Source organism: Hippocampus zosterae, chromosome 4, assembly GCF_025434085.1.
Source record: "Hippocampus zosterae strain Florida chromosome 4, ASM2543408v3, whole genome shotgun sequence".
NCBI classification, from domain to species: Eukaryota; Metazoa; Chordata; class Actinopteri; order Syngnathiformes; family Syngnathidae; genus Hippocampus; species Hippocampus zosterae.
In genome coordinates, this window is record NC_067454.1 from 27,710,399 (window position 1) to 27,727,081 (window position 16,683).

At 41.0% G+C, this 16,683-nt stretch overlaps 1 protein-coding gene across 2 annotated transcripts; it reads left to right on the forward strand.

The window, feature by feature from the left end:
• Positions 1-1,230: 1,230 nt before the first annotated feature.
• fah (fumarylacetoacetate hydrolase (fumarylacetoacetase)) lies at positions 1,231-14,639 on the forward strand. Of its 2 annotated transcripts, none has more exons than XM_052063980.1 (14): positions 1,231-1,822; positions 1,923-2,124; positions 2,573-2,694; positions 3,712-3,761; positions 4,347-4,437; positions 5,001-5,098; positions 6,044-6,096; positions 6,603-6,702; positions 7,948-8,078; positions 9,878-9,953; positions 11,172-11,218; positions 11,547-11,648; positions 12,562-12,679; positions 14,255-14,639. In XM_052063980.1, the coding sequence occupies exons 2-14, from the start codon at positions 2,095-2,097 to the stop codon at positions 14,329-14,331; spliced, it is 1,095 nt and encodes a 364-aa protein (XP_051919940.1). In that variant the 5' UTR covers positions 1,231-1,822; positions 1,923-2,094; the 3' UTR covers positions 14,332-14,639. The 2 variants fall into 2 exon arrangements, with proteins under 2 accessions (XP_051919940.1, XP_051919939.1); XM_052063979.1 differs by having other exon boundaries at positions 2,014-2,124.
• Positions 14,640-16,683: the final 2,044 nt, after the last annotated feature.

Here is a 16,683-nt window from a genome sequence, read left to right on the forward strand (position 1 = left end):
TAACTGCCCGAGCACAAAGATAAACCCTGTGTAATCAGTCCTTAATGGGTGACAGGTGTGTCGGCGGTAGGCAGGAAAAGTCTGCCCCCCTGCTGGCAAACACGGGACGTGACAGCTTCTGTATAATGATTCGGATCTCAACACTCTAAATTAAATTAATCTAAATTAAATTGAAAAAAAATTATGTCCATTTGTAATGTAAAATGTATATTGTCATGCTGCAAAAGGGGGCTTTAGAGCAGCAAACAGCGATTGTTCTGGTGCTCCTTCATGACCTGGCTCAGATTACGAATGGGTTCTTGATCACAAAACAATCCATTCCTGCAATGGCCAATCGGCTCGCGAGCCTTAACTTAATTTGCAAGTAAAATCGCTCACAATCACACCTTGGGGCAATTCAGAATGTTTCATTACCCTGCCATTCTGGAACGTGGGATGAGACCGGAGTACCCAGAGAAAACCCACACAGGCACGGGGAGAATATGCCAACTCCACACAAGAAGGCCGGGCAGGAACAAACCCCAGACCTCTGCTCTGTGAGGGAAACCACCATGGCACCCTTTTTCTGTGTTCAAACTATTCCCATTTGACAGCATGAAATCATAAGAGTTGGACTTTAAAATAAAAACTTTTTACTTTCCACCTTTCCATTTTGTGATCTATAAGCTTGCTGTTTTTTTGTGTGTGTGTTAAATGTTTCCATTGGGCATTTGATTATACAGTATAGCTACTTTGTTACCATTGTGTTTTAACTAAGCCAGAGTTTGACGGTTTGGCTGTTTAGTTCTCTTACCACTATGAATAACCTTTATGCTCAGTTTCGCTATCAATCAATTCATTATCGAACTACTTTGCTTCTGAAATGTTTGCACCCCTGCATTTGGGTTTTCTGCATAAAGAGCACTGTAATGTTTACATTACATGTAATGGAATTTTATGAATCTGTTTCATATTCAGTGATTTACATCAACAATTTGATTAATGAGAAATATGATCACTGATCTTGATGTGATGTTATCATGGAAAAGTACAATCAAAAGCAATTATTCAGTTTAATGGCTTTGTCAGTCTGAAAATACACATCTCCAAGAAGCAAATGAATGAGCCATTCTCACCTGTTGCTTCGCTCCGCCACATCAAATATGGTGGCAATGCCGGCGTACCATATTGTGCTCAAAGCAACTTTGCGTAAGGTATGCACTACAATGACGCATGACTCATACGTCAGCAGCAACGAGGAAGTGAAATGCTTTTGGAAGTCAACGTTACAATTCAGGACGAGGAGATTGCATAGCAGCCGACTGCTGTTGCAACGTTATCTTTAACTTTAATATTTTCCATCTAACCATCATTAAAATCAAACGCATTTGAAAACAAATAAGTAAACATAAAATAGCTTCTTTCTCTTTCAACCACAACAATGCATTAAACACATGGACGTGTATTTTAATTTACACTTAAACATAGTGGAAAATTATTCATGCACAACATTTACATTATATATTTATCTTGACATATTTTACTTGAATGTGAATGGGAAGAAGTGCTTAGTCATCCCCAAACTGGTTTAAATTAACTTCTGAGTTCCCAAAGTTAGGGTGGATCCTATTGACTGCCTGTGATTGGATGTGCCGTCGCAGGCGGGTCTGTCCAAAGGCTGCAACATCTGCAAACTCTCACAGATGTTGTCCACTCAAAAACTCACTTAGGTTTACCTTGGAACACGACCTCTGGAGAGAAAATGTCTTTTGTGAACGTAGATCCAGCATCTGATTTCTCTTTCCACAACCTACCGTATGGCGTATTCTCCACATTGGACAATGTAAGTGTTTTTGTTTTTGTTCTGTGAACTGTCATTTAACAAGAAAGGACCAGGTATGGTTTTCATCACAGTATTTTCTTTCTTGCCTGATTACTTGTAGTTGGAGAAGCATGCTAAAATGTGAGAATGAACCCTCAAGGAATCAATAATAATAATAATTAATAATAATTAGAAAACTCTGATGTCCTCAGCCCAAACGTCGCATTGGGGTCGCCATTGGAGACCAGATTCTGGACCTGAGTGTGATACTCTCACTGTTTCAAGGACCCGTGATGGCCAAACATCAGGATGTCTTTCAACAGGTAGTGTAGCTGTTTTGCATTGTGAGAGATCGTATATTCCTCAATAAGGCTCTCGGATTTGCCAGAGGATTTCTGGTGTCAAGTTGAATCAGTATTACTCTTACTTTAAAAAGTTTAACAATGACGTGATCCACATTTTTCAAAAACAATGTTGAGTTGGGAACGAGTACGTATAATTACCAGTGCTATCCTATAGAGTTTGACATAGGGCAGACTTACACGTGCTGCTGTGTTTACAAGGTACCGCAGTTGCATCATAATCTTTCTTTAATCCGTTCTAAAACCTCGGCATGGGTTCCACTTCACAATTGTTGTAAGGCTCATAAACGCAGAATATTTATTAAACACCGTGACATTAATCAATGATACATACGACTTGTCCAGTCATAGATGCCTTTACATAATGTTGTGTGTTCCCATTTCTATGATATTGTGTTCCATATGTCAGCCTACATTAAATGCTTTTATGGGTCTGGGATATGAAGCATGGAAGGAGACCAGAAGAACTTTGCAGTTTTTGCTCTCAGCCAATGAGAGCACTCTAAGAGATGACTGCACTCTCCGCAGTAGGTGAGTGTATTTGTAGTAGTAAAATCGACTCCTAAACAATTCAGCGTGTCCATCAAGCAGGGAGGAGTCCGCTCCAAAATTTTCTTGACAATAACATGTTCCCTTCGTGCCCACTAGACTAAAAACTGTTTTCTGATCAATATTGCATTTGAGGAATATGAATTAGGCAGCAAAACCCATCCGTTTTCATCCACCAGCCATTTTGACACTTGCTGTCGACTGAAAATTACGTCACGGTTGCACAGCAATGACCAATCATGGCTCAGTTTGCAAATGTCACATGACCAAACCAAGAAAAACGTGAGCCGTGATTGGTCGTTACCTGAGCCCTGAGCAACTGTGATGTCATGATACCTTGTTATAAATTATTGTTTGTAGATTCTTGAATTATTTTATCAGAACATTTTTAATTAAATAGAAAAAAACTCATTGGTAATGCTGATTTTAAGGTCGACCCGATTTAGTTTCAGGACACTCCTTTGTTGAGCTTCTATTTGTGCCTGTCTTGTGCCACTTGTTCATTTGCTTGCCTTCTACATGCCATCAGCTTTTTCCTTCAACTTGTTTTTTGCCCAAATGGCTGTCTCGTGATTGATCATAGTGTATTTAATCTCCAGTTTTCATTTTGTCCCTGTCAGGTCTGCATCAACCAGTTTGTTGAATTGGATATTTGTTGTTTTTACTGGTCACTTTGAGTACCCTGTATGTGGCTTCACTGTTTTTATCAGTTTTATTTATTTTTTCTTTGCATACTCTCATTAGCAACAGTTTTCCGTAACATTTTGTATTTTGGAATTTTCCTGACTACACTTGTGGCTGCTTAATCGACATTTCCTGTCCCCTCTTTGTCTCGCACAGTATATGCAAAGAGACGTTTCAAGTGTAATCCTTTCACATGCATTAATTTGTTTTTTTTTGTCATTTGTGTTGCCTACAAATTTGAAAATATTACTTTGTTTTTGCTCATTTTATTCCACTCTGGTTTTCCTCTCACTAGTTTTTCTTTTGTGTCTGCAGAGCTTTTGTCCCACAGAGCGCAGCCAAAATGCATCTTCCCGCAGATATCGGTCAGTCCAAACTCAAATACACAAAACTAACACTGTCACACACACAAAAAAATGTTCTATTTGGAGGAATGAGAAATTGTCTTTGTGAATTATTGATTTTTCATAATTTACGACACTTCCTAGTTGTCCTAATAAAATGTGTCCAATCACAGTTACCTGTCATTCTTTCTACGGAAATTTATCATCCAAAGAGATGTTGATGAGATTAAAGGTGAATATTAGTAACCAGATGGCAAAAAGTGTGTAGATCTAACATGTCATGAGCCAAAGGACCAGACCTTAGATCAAACATGATGATGATGATGATAATTACTGTGTAATGACAGAGCTGCCAAAGTGACAAGGCCGTTAAAGATGTTATGAGGAGCTCATGCATGAACACTCTTAGTATTAGGTTGCAGTGTTTCATTCTAATGTGACAGGAAAGGACTATTCCCATCCGGTTTACACACGTAAAAATAACAAAGAAAATTTGTGCTTTAAATGTTACATTTTATAGCCTCTTCATAAGTACATGTTACAGGTGATTTCTTTGACTTTGTGTCATCGTTTGAAATATTTTTATGTGTGTGTCTTTCAATACAGGTGATTACACCGACTTCTATTCATCCAGGGATCATGCAACTAACGTTGGCACCATGTTTCGGGGAAAAGAAAATGCTCTCATGCCAAACTGGTAAACTAATATCAACACAACATCTGCAGGCAATTGCTGGTGGAGAGAGAGGAGTGTGTGAAACCAACTGCCCGGCACTCTTTGCATCACTGATATGCACTGTAGAGGAACAGTTGAACATTATTTTATTGATGCAGATGATGCTCATATTCTAGCACAGTAGTGTGCTGTGTAACCATTCCTTTTCGCATTTTAGAAGCAATGTCCCTCAAATGGGCAGCAAGGTGGTCGACTGGTTAGCTGGACCGCCTTACGGTGCAGAGGTGCAGGATTCGATTCCAGCTCCTGCCTCCCTGTGTGGAATTTGCATGTCCTCCCCGTGCCTGCGTGGGTTTTCTCCGGGTACTCTGGTTTCCTCCTACATTCCAAAAACTCGCACGGCAGGCTGATTGAACACTCTAAATTGTCCATAGGTGTGATTGTGAGCGCAAATTGTTGTTTGTCTCTGTGTGCCCTGCGATTGGCTGGCAACCAGTTCAGGGTGCACCATGCTGCACCATGCTGATATAAAAAAAAAATGTTAGAACAACTTGATCTCTTACTTGGCCTTTTATTTTGTGCAGGTTGAGGCTTCCCGTGGGATATCATGGTAGAGCATCATCAGTGGTTGTTTCTGGTACCCCTATTCGTCGGCCCGTGGGCCAGATGAGACCCGATCAAAGTAAGTTCACAGTGGCACAACTTGAAATTCATTATGCTGACTCCCCTGTTGGATGTTGACCAAATGTTCTGGTGAATGAAGCACTTACACATTAATGTCCAACATTGTACATTTGTGCAGTCACATATTTGGATTGAATTTATTTTGAGAAAAAAAGCCTTCAAGTGGTATTATATGATTAAATTATCACATTAATAAAATAAATGGGCAGCAGGGTGGTGGACTGGTTAGCACATCCACCTCTCACAGTGTAGAGGTCATGGGTTCAAATTCTCGGTTCCGGCCTTCCTGTGTGGCGTTTGCATGTTCTCCCCGTGCCTGCGTGGATTTTCTCTGGGTACTCCGTTTTCCTTCCACATTCCAAAAACATGTATGGAAGGTTTCTTGAATGCTCTAAATTGTCCCTCTCAATTGTGCCTGAAAGTGAATGGTTGTTTGTTCCCAAAGACTGCTGGGAGAGGCTCCAGCATACCCATGACCCTCGTGAGGAAAAAAGGATTCTAAAATGGATGGATGGCTAACATAACTGCCTGACTAATTTTTTTTTATTTTTTTTTGGCCAGTCAGATTTTTTCTGGAATTGACTCTCCATAGTCTAATGCCGATGTTGCAAAAATCTCCAATAAACAGATTTAAGATTTCCTGCAAAAATCTGACTTTGGCAAAAAAAAAAAAAAAAAAATGAATCGGGCAATTATGTTATTAGCATGAGAAAATTATACAGATTCAAATCCAATGCAGTGATGACATCAAGTTAAATATAAATAAATACACAATATTCTGTTTTGTTTTGTTTTTTATTTGTTTTACACAATGTCCCCACTTCATTGGAATTGGTACACATTGCAGTACATTATCCAAAGGAGAAATGTTTTAAAACACAGAACATTAAGTAAAAGTAATCATAAATGCACATTACACCAATGTTTCCTTCCTTTGTTTCAGCAAAACCTCCTGTCTTTGGCCCATCAAAGCAATTGGACATCGAGTTGGAAATGGTGATTATAGCTCTCTCTCAGCTTATCACGTGCATGCTTGTCAATCTATTTTGAAAGAAAATATGTTAACACCGGGGCGGCCCGGTAGTCCAGTGGTTAGCACGTCGGCTTCACAGTGCAGAGGTACCGGGTTCGATTCCAGCTCCGGCCTCCCTGTGTGGAGTTTGCATGTTCTCCCCGGGCCTGCGTGGGTTTTCTACGGGTGCTCCGGTTTCCTCCCACATTCCAAAAATATGCATGGCAGGCTGATTGAACGCTCTAAATTGTCCCCAGGTGTGAGTGTGAGTGCAAATGGTTGTTCGTCTCTGTGTGCCCTGCGATTGGCTGGCAACCGATTCAGGGTGTCCCCCGCCTACTGCCCGGAGACACCTGAGATAGGCTCCAGCACCCCCCGCGACCCTAGTGAGGATCAAGCGGTTAGGAAGATGAATGAATATGTTAACACCAGGTTCATTGAAATTTCTTTTGATGTCTTTTAAGATATATGTGTTTTATGCTGTGTGTAGGCGTTCTTTGTTGGAGGGGGCAATTTGCTGGGGGAGCCAATCCCCATTGAGAAAGCCCATGAACACATCTTTGGCATGGTACTCATGAACGACTGGAGTGGTAGGAACATCTGTTCAATCATCACTTGTCCAACGTTAACCCTTTTAGAGACAGTGGTTACTGCAGTGGACAGCTTATAATTTTATCAGGTTACAGGGTGCATGAAATTGCAATTAGCTTTAAAATTGACCTTCATTTGTCCATATAAACAATTTAGCCATTTTAAAACATAAACAGGCAATTATGAAATGTATTTTACAGCCCCTATTTAGATGTAATAAAAGTCACAATTTATTCATTTTAAGTGAAATGCAGGTTGTCAACAATTGATTAATTTTAAGTGTAATGCAGGCTGTCATGGAAAAAAATTGAAAGGCAGGGAGAAAAGAGAGAGAGAGAGAGTGTATAAGCAAGACCGTCCAAATGGACAACATTAATTTGCAGTGACATTTAACTTAAAAGCACCACTTGTACCTTCCTTTACTCCTGCATTATAGATTAATGCAGTCCCTTCATATTTAGTCAGATTGACATACAATACAATACATGGTGATTTATATAGCGCTTTCACAACAGCGGCAGCTGTAACAAAGCGCTTAACAAAACAGTTAACATCAAGTAAAACAATAAAGATGAAGAATAAATGGTAAAGTCAACTCTCATCAATTCATGTTCCACGTCTCTACGGAATTATGATTTTGCTGTTCTCCCCATGTTTTCCCCATGCCTGTGTGGGTTTTCTCTGGGCACTTTGGTTTCCTCCCACATTCTAAAAACACAAATGGCACGTTAATTCTAAATTGTCCCTAGGTGTGAGTGTGAGTGCGAATGGTTGTTCGTCTATGTGTGTCCTGGGATTGGTTGGCAACCAATTCAGGGTGTGCCCTTCATGCTGCCCAAAGACAGCTGAGCAAGGCTCCAGCAGTCCCAACCCTTTTGAGGATAAACAGATCAGAAAACAGATGGATGGAAATTAATAAGCAGACTCACTCCCCTGTATGATAAGGCAGTAAAGTTCACTCGATCTGTATTTGCAAAGCTTTTAGAGGTGTTGAATGAAACTGTAGTGCCTGTGTGTGTACGCAAACATCGGACACGTAAATCAAAGTCACCCCTTTTATTTTATGGGTCGCCCACATCAGGCAGGCATGGTGGCTCACACATGACAGGTCTATGTGCACACACTTTCTATTTATCACCACACTGTCATGCGATTTACATACAACAGCAGTCGGAAGAACACAACATTCTGGGTGTAGGGACAAAAGACTATCAACACTTATGCTCATGTTTCATCTCTTTCAGCTCGGGACATCCAAGCTTGGGAGTATGTTCCTTTGGGTCCATTCCTGGGGAAGAACTTCGGAACAACCATCTCACCTTGGGTGGTCCCAATGGAGGCCTTGTTACCCTTTGCGGAGCCCAATCCCATTCAGGTCATGACCATAGATGCAAACACTACAGGCTCAATATTCATAGCCAGTGTAAATTTGGCGCATTGTGAGGAATAACTGTGCAAATGTACGGGCCTCATCAAGTGTTGGTATTTTCGTAAATGCATGCAGCTTTTTTTTGTGCCATTGTGGCCATGAAAACGTCCAATTTGCTTTGCAGCCAACCGAAGAAGCGCCTTTAAATTCAATGTATGACAGTCACACTGTCCTTGGTATGGCCCAAACAGAAACGGATTTTCTGGAGTCCATGCAGGAGGTCCAAGTATGCAAAGTACAGTATGTTTGTAAGCAACTGCAAGCAGACCTCTATGGACAAATGATGTAAATTTGATCACGCGATGACAGATTACCACTGTAAATTGGGCACTTGAAAACTGCCTTCCACCCTAATGGGTCATGCCCGTGTGTAATAGCTGTGCCACGGCCAGGGGAGTGATTGAGAAACTATAATGATAATGCGTTCACTTAATTTCTACAATGTTTCTGAATGTTCGATGTTGTTATTATGATGTATACGATGACATTCATCATACATGTCCACAGAACTTAGAGCATGTCTGCCTGCACTCGCGTTCACCAAAATTGCATTATACTCCCTGCGCCATTAGTTCGATGAGGTTCCAGCAGGCGTAACGATTAGTCTACTTTCAAGAACCACATTTTTAGGTGCACCGGACACTTCTCAAAGGAAATGCCTTCAGTATGCCAAACACCCAGCATGGTGAGAGAGAAGAACCAAATTCCCAAACGAGCACATCGGGGCTTGCATCAGCATGAAAATCAGGATATGCCAGTTTTTATGCTTGAGCGCAACTGCACTGTCTATGAATGTAGAGTCCAAAGAAAAGAGCAGCGGTTCTAAAACTGAACCCCGTGGAACTTCATAGGACATTGGAGACAAGCGGGATTCAAAACTTGCACCGATCAATCAGGCGGTTTCTGACAACTAACAGCTGTTGATAAAAGTTAACAGGGAAAAAACATACAACTACCTCATGAAATATGATCAATGAAACAATATCAGTGGGAAAAAATGGAAACGTGCTCACTTTTTCTGAAATACATACACGAGTGAAGAGTAAGATGCATCGTTAAGCTGGTAAAAAAGACATCATGTTGCTTGATGGTTCAAGTGACAATTATATTCATAAAATGCACATCTGCGATTTTCCATATGTTCAGTGAGTGCTCGCACAGCGGTATTTGGACATGTCTCTTGAAACGTGAAAGTGAATGGGCAGTTAAAAAATACCTGATAGAGGCTTTAGTTCCAAATTGGATCTGCATTCTACCTGTACATCCAGCCTCAAGAATGTCAAACTCCTTTTAAAATGTGACTTGATTTCATAGGTCAACCTGCAGCAGGGGTGCTTTACCTAATTGTCTGTCCCTATATACTCTATGCCCTGTGACTGGCTTGGCGGCCAGTTCAAAGGGTAATGCGCCTTTTGCCCAAAAGTCAGCTGGGACAGGCTCCAGCAACCTCCGCGACCTTCAGGATATGCGGTGTTGAACATGAATGAATGGATGGACGATGTGACATTTCAGTGCAGTTTGGATGTTTTCATTGCGGTGTACCGGCATTTATTTCATTATTTAATAGAATGACGATATTTATGCTCTTCAGCCACTCGCGCTCATGCGTCCAGTACAGGACCTAATCCCCCCCTACGCGTCGACCATCGCCTTTCGAGACGAGGATGCTATATATTTATGCATGACATGTAATTAAGTTTCTGTGCATTCCCCATACCCTCCCCCACCCAAAATCCTTTTTACAGGATCCACAGCCGCTCCCCTACCTCCAACATGAAGATGCATACACGTTCAACATCAATCTATTTGTATCACTAAAAGGTATGGAAGAAACAAAGCATGTTTCAAATGTGGTATGTGTGAATCTAAACTTAAGTCAGTAAACTGACTCAAGTTTAGAAGAATCAGAATCGGAATCATCTTTATTGGCCGAGTATGTAAAACACACAAGGAATTTGTCTCCGGTACTATAAGCTACACTAGTATTGAAATAACAAGCAACTACAATAAACTAGGACATGGCATATAAATATTGAAAGACTTTCCGTAATGTAAGCGTACCATTGTGCAGTGGTACCACCCAATGACAGTCGTGTGACAATATGAAGAGGCATTGAGCAGAGATAAAGTAGTGCAGAACATACAATACCAAAACCACTGTGCAATTGGTGCAAATAATCGTTGCACCATTCTTAAGTGACCAGTAGTAGTCATTGTGATACAACTTTAACTGTGCAATTATGTATAAAGCCCTTTGAAGAGTCTAGTACTGTGGTACATTGATCAACAACAATTGTTCAAGTATGTACAGAGCTGGAGCTACAATGATCAGTGTGGTAATACTGTCCCACATGCAAAATGACACTGTAGATTTGAGTAACCTGTTTAGGGAGTTAATGGCGAGAATGAAAAAGCCAACTCATTCACTCCCAAAGACATATCTATGTCTTTTCACACTCCACACGTTCAACCCCAGATACCGGTACTTTAAATTTTTCCGAGACTTAGGGTAAAAAAAAAAATGGGGTCTAGAATTGGCTGGTACTGAATGAGTTTTAAATGTCTGCTGATTTTAGTGCGCATGATTCGAGAGCACCTACCTGAGTGGAGTACCAGTAATTGGAAGAAGTGGTGCTGCTCTGTGTGTGTGTGTTGGGGGGGGTTAGCATTTTCCATGCCCTTGTTTTGGTTCTTGCGGTGTACAGGTCCTCGAGGGTGCATCGGGCGGTATAAAAGATTTGGCAGTGCATCCTAGAGTACAGTAGTGCAGAGTTGTCTAATGTGTTGAATCTCATGTAGCTAAATGAGGTAAGTAAATTATTAGTGTGTACAGTATATGATGGAGTGTAAAGCCACCCCACTGCAAATTGCAAACATAAGATAACATATTGTTCATTTACTATTTTTCTAATTGTCTCAATCAAAATTGAGCATTATTAAAGCGAAGGTTTATGGTATCGAAAATGTATTGTATGTCATTGAATTGTGCATATTGTGACTGGTAGGTTTATTTTGTGTTATGATTTTATTCTCCTTTAGGGCAGCTAATGAAAGAATCTTCTAACATCTGCAGTTCAAATTTCAAGGTAATAAACTGTATCTAACTTTAAATATTAAACAGTTACAAGTGGCACATGACAAACCCTTCCTCATTTTCTGTCAAAATTTAAATGAGTACAGTAATAACAAATACATTGAGTATTTAATAATCAAAAAGTAATAAATTATTTTATCTTTCACAAACCATTGCCTAAACTTGGTCTGTCTCTTGCATTCCATTACAGTTCTGTCAGATGCTACACTTCACACACATACATCATGATAGTGCTGATTTCAGTGTCATGAACTGCAGGCAGTCAAGAGCGTCTGCTACTTGTGCTTTGACTTCACTGCTTCTCTCTTCCATGTCTTCAGTACATGTACTGGACAATGAAGCAGCAGCTCGCTCATCACACGATTAATGGCTGCAACATCAGACCTGGAGACCTGCTGGCTTCTGGTACCATTAGTGGACCTGTGAGTGTCTGACGGCACACTATAAACTATACATTTCCTAAATATACCTGTGCATTCCGTAACAGTATATTGAATATTAGTCACTCTGTGAGGCTAAACCTTTTCTGTCTTAAGTTCTACAATTAGTTTTTTGTTGCTTTTTCTACAATGTCCAGTTTTTGAATAAGAAAGCATACACAATAACCAATGTTTTTATATAATCTTATTAGTCAATTCATTGGGGGAAAACCCCCCCCAACTGATTTATCAAGTTGTGTAGTCGTAGCTCGAAAAGTGGACATTTTACACCGAATCCACGTGATTGGTATTCCTAACGTTATCAGCTGATCAGACCTATGGATAATCTGTATCAGCAGTTTAAAAATCTGTTTGGAGCACGCACACACACTCACACACATATGGGTCATTTTCATATAATTTGATAAATGACCAATTGAATTATTGACAACTGGTATCATTCAAATGGAAATAATTGTTCAAGATTTTTTTTTTTTTGCTTTCACGAATGGACCAGGTACCTTTTGAAGAGCTTATTCTTTCATAAATAAAATCTAAATCTGAAATAACTCAGCCATGATCCTGTAGCTCCTATCTCACTCAGCGTTGAAACATGTTCAGGTTCAAAATTTCCTGGCGACAAGAAAAAATTGTGATCATTTAAAGTGTCGACGAATGTCTTTGCGACTGATTGCGACCTAAACGAACCCTGACAAGACATCAACATTCACTATTTTTGCAAACACTCTCAAACCTTCACCGCTCAGTGGGGTTTAAAGAGAAGACGTGGGATAGAAAGAATAAATGGATAGTGTCCTATTGGCATTGTACAATTGTAGATCAGCGTTTGCTTTTGAAGCACATTTGTGGTATCCATTTCATATACAGCACGTGTGCATCATCTGTCTCTCAAAAGGATCCAAAGAGTTTCGGTTCCATGCTGGAACTATCATGGAGGGGATCCAAGAGCATTGACCTTTGTGGTGGAGAAACCAGAACCTTCCTCCAGGATGGAGATGAAGTCACCATTACAGGTTAGTAGTAAAAATCAGCCTACTGCTTAAGAAACAACAACTAAATGGACACACGTGTAACAAGGGCTACGTTTGTTTTATAATTGCTGGAGATGATAAAACACTATGGGCAGACAACGGGTTTCTACTTGGACCAGTAAGGGGACACTAGGTTCGGTTCACTGGAGCCAATGATGTCACAATTGAGGGGGTGGCATGGGCAAAGAAACAAGACAACAGTTGTAAAAATAACTTTTATATCAAACAGACACAGGACAACAAAATTATCACAACAACCACAGTGGAAAAAAGAAAGTAAATAAATCAAATTTAGTCTCATCACAACAACCACAGTGGAAAAAAGAAAGTAAATAAATCAAATTTAGTCTCAACCTCTTAGTTGACCTTTCCCTCAAGCAAAATAATTGATCACCTTTCTCAACACCGGTGTGAGTTCCCTTTTTTTTTCTTTCAATCTGAATGAAATAACTAAACACAAATTGTTCTTGTCAACTCCTGTCGTACAAAATAAATTCTTCTAAACATCACCAACACAAATAAAATAAATTAAAATTTATCAAATGTAATATATTGTATGTTCTTTGGTTGGCTCGCCACCACCACTGTACCCCCTTTTCCAGCACTTCTGGACGTCAGGGCACCGTAATGGAATCCACTCCACTGAAGGCACGCTAATCCCAGCGCTGTCCTCAATTAGAACTCCACAAAAGACCCGGCTTAATAGGGCCGAGAGCACACGAGCGCCGACAATAAAATAACTACAGTAATTAATATTAACTACTTAATTCCAAGTACTGTGAGACGTTATTAACATTTATGTACTCTCACCAGAAGAATGTTGAACGATACTCCCGACGATGTTATACGGTCGGCGAAATCCCGGCGGTACGTAATGCTAACAGCTACGTTAGCCAGGTGTGCAGTACTCGAGGTCTAAGGAAAGTGACTATGTTTTAGCAACAAGTGATTTTAAACGAAATGCGCATAACACGCTCAAGCCTCTGAGCACACTCACTGACTGCGTAGAATGACTCTCTTTCTCCCGAAACACTTCCTCACAACGGCGAAGAATACGTCCGCTCGCGTTCAGTCCCGTCAGAAAAAGAGACCGAGATAGGTTGCGCCGCACGTTCGTGACGTCACAAAGGTGAAAAACTGCACCTCTCATTCGCTGACACCCCACTAGTATTTTGTGCCCTGATTCGCTCGGGCCACGGCAATATTCAATTCTGTTTAATTAAGCAATTTTTTAACGACGCTAATCTTTTAGTCAGTATAGATTTTGGTTATGTCCACTCCCCATTGCCTCATGCCATAATCCGGGTTACACCAGCATGTTGTTTAAAATAAAAGTCGAATTTGGTTTGGTCACCCATAGCCTGTTCTGAGATCGAGAAGTCTTTAATGAACCCTTAATTAAACCCACATAAATTAGTTAATGTATTTTGAATTCATGATCCATTCCCTATACTGTATGTAGGACATGATAATAACCGAGCCTTTATTGCAGCTGAACATGGAGTAGATGATGATGCAGCTTCATCATGTACCGTACATGGATTTTTCTCTGTCCAGGTCACTGCGAAAGAGATGGTTACCGGGTGGGCTTTGGCTCCTGCACTGGGGTCGTCCTCTCTGCCTTGCAACACTGAAACCAGCAGAATGTTTTGTATGAGCGGGAACATGTTCCTTTGTGGAAAATTAATATTCAGCACGCACATGCACACATGCATACATACACAATAATTCAATTGAAGTGATATACGCCTTAATTAATTATTCATGCATTTCTCAGAGCTCCAAAGACAGATAGTGACCTTGTTACTGGAATCCTCTGCAATATCCGTCAGAGGGCTTGTTTCACATCATGTCTAGTGTTACTGCTGTACCAGAATCAGTATTATTGATATTTGCAGCCTGGTATTTCTGGATTAATAATAAAAGGCTGAATACGTTTTTATTGATTATTTTTTGTTTTGTTTTTTTTTGTTCTAGAGTATGTCATATGACCATTAGATTTGAAGAGCTGATAGAACTGCAGCGTATTCACATTGTTGTATTCAAAATACAACACTGAAGACCGCACACTTGACTGGATCCATTCCTGAAGCAATGCCCCAGCTCCATTTACACGCAGCTCGAACGCTGGTTGTTTTGTAGCACATACCTGTGTGTGCAGCTCTTGTATGTGATGAAGGTGAACAAAACGTCACAGAGGAGTCCCCTCGCAGATGACAGTCTATCTCGAGTCCAAACAACAGACCCGTAGGCCAGACAAAAATGAACTTATTATCCCAGCCCGGGTTGAGTGAACGCTGGCGCGTTTGGCTGCCGCTGCCCAACCCGTATTGTTTTGTGTTTTTTGTTATTGTAAAGTGTCCTTTGGTGTCTTGAAAGGCGCTTATAAATAAAATGTATTATTATTATTAGTATTCCAAGAAAAGATGTGAAGCAGGGTTCGTTGTCTTCTCCACCAGAGGGCGCCACTAAAAAGTAGAGGACGAGTTTACCTGTGTAAGTTAATGTTATATTATTAGTTATTCAGATTTTATTTTTGAGCATCATATTCTTTAATGTTAAGGTTCCCTAAATTATATTCTATTGTTTAATAATTGCTTAAAAAACCTTTGCCTCCTCGTCATCAGGCGCCGACAGGTATGGCAGCCTCTGTCACACGCTCCCTAGTATTATCCCTGTTTTTGTCATTTTCGTTTGTTTTTGGCGACCCTGAGCGGCTTACTTACACGAGGGAAAAGTTGCTGCGCATTGGGGAGTCTACGCTCGGTCTTTTTTCACCAGTACACGAAAATCCACAAGGTTTTTCGGAGCTAATCGCGAGCGGAGCGGCTGCGCTGTACGCAGCATGGAAACGCCGCCGGAGGGGGAAGCGAGCCGGCGTGCTCGTCAAGCTCCGGCAGCGTGGATTTCGAACCCCGCTCCCATCGATCCATCTTGCTAATCTACGATCTCTGCCAAACAAGATGGATGAACTTCTTCTCCTCACAAAGACCAACAAAACATTTGCACGTTCTGCTGCGCTCTGCTTCACTGAAACCTGGCTCAGTGACCGCCATCCAGATCCCGCGCTACATCTACCCGGCTTCCGCCTTCTCCGAGCCGACCGCGACACGGAGCTATCAGGGAAATCGAAAGGTGGTGGGATTTGCTTCTATATCAACGAAGAATGGTGCACTGATGTCACGAAGCTCGACGCACACTGCAGCCCGGACCTGGAGTCGCTGTCTTTAAACTGCAAGCCATTCTACTCGCCACGTGAGTTCACCTCCTTTTTACTAGTCGGTGTTTACATTGCGCCACAAGCTAACGCTAACACGGCGATACAAACGCTAGCCGAACAAGTAAACAAACTCGAGCTAAAATACCCAGAGTCACCCCTGATCATTTTGGGCGATTTTAATAGAGCACATCTTAACCGTGAACTTCCCAGATATAAGCAGCACATCGACTGTTTCACCAGATAAGGCAACATTCTAGACCACTGCTATACAACAATCAAAAATGCATACCGATCGGTCGCCCGTGCAGCATTGGGTCTTTCTGACCACAATTTAATCCACTTAATACCTACATACAGACAGAAACTCAAATGTGTTAAACCGGTTGTTAAGACTGTGAAAAAATGGACAGATGAAGCAAAGCTAGCTCTACAAGAATGCTTAGACTGCACTGATTGAGGCGTCTTTGAAACTTCAACGGGCACACTGGATGAATACACAGACACTGTAACATCATACATCAGTTTCTGTGAGGACATGTGTGTACCAACGAAGTCATTCCGCTCTTTCAACAACAACAAGCCATGGTTTACTCCCAAACTCAGGCAACTCAGGAAAGAGAAAGAGGCCGCATTTAGAAGTGGAGATCGGGCACTGTACAAACATGCCCGAAACCAATTGACAAAGGAAATTAACATTGCAAAGAGAAGCTATGCAGAGAGGCTGAAAAACCAGTTCTCTGCTAACGACTCTGCATCTGTATGGAAT

Excerpts from the sequence above, each read along its gene's own strand:
- fah (XM_052063979.1), top strand. The coding sequence starts at position 1,742 with ATGTCTTTTGTGAACGTAGATCCAGCATCTGATTTCTCTTTCCACAAC. Across the intron at positions 1,823-2,013 it reads TATTCTCCACATTGGACAAT|CCCAAACGTCGCATTGGGGT; the intron begins GTAAGTGTTTTT and ends TGATGTCCTCAG. Across the intron at positions 11,219-11,546 it reads TCTGCAGTTCAAATTTCAAG|TACATGTACTGGACAATGAA; the intron begins GTAATAAACTGT and ends CCATGTCTTCAG.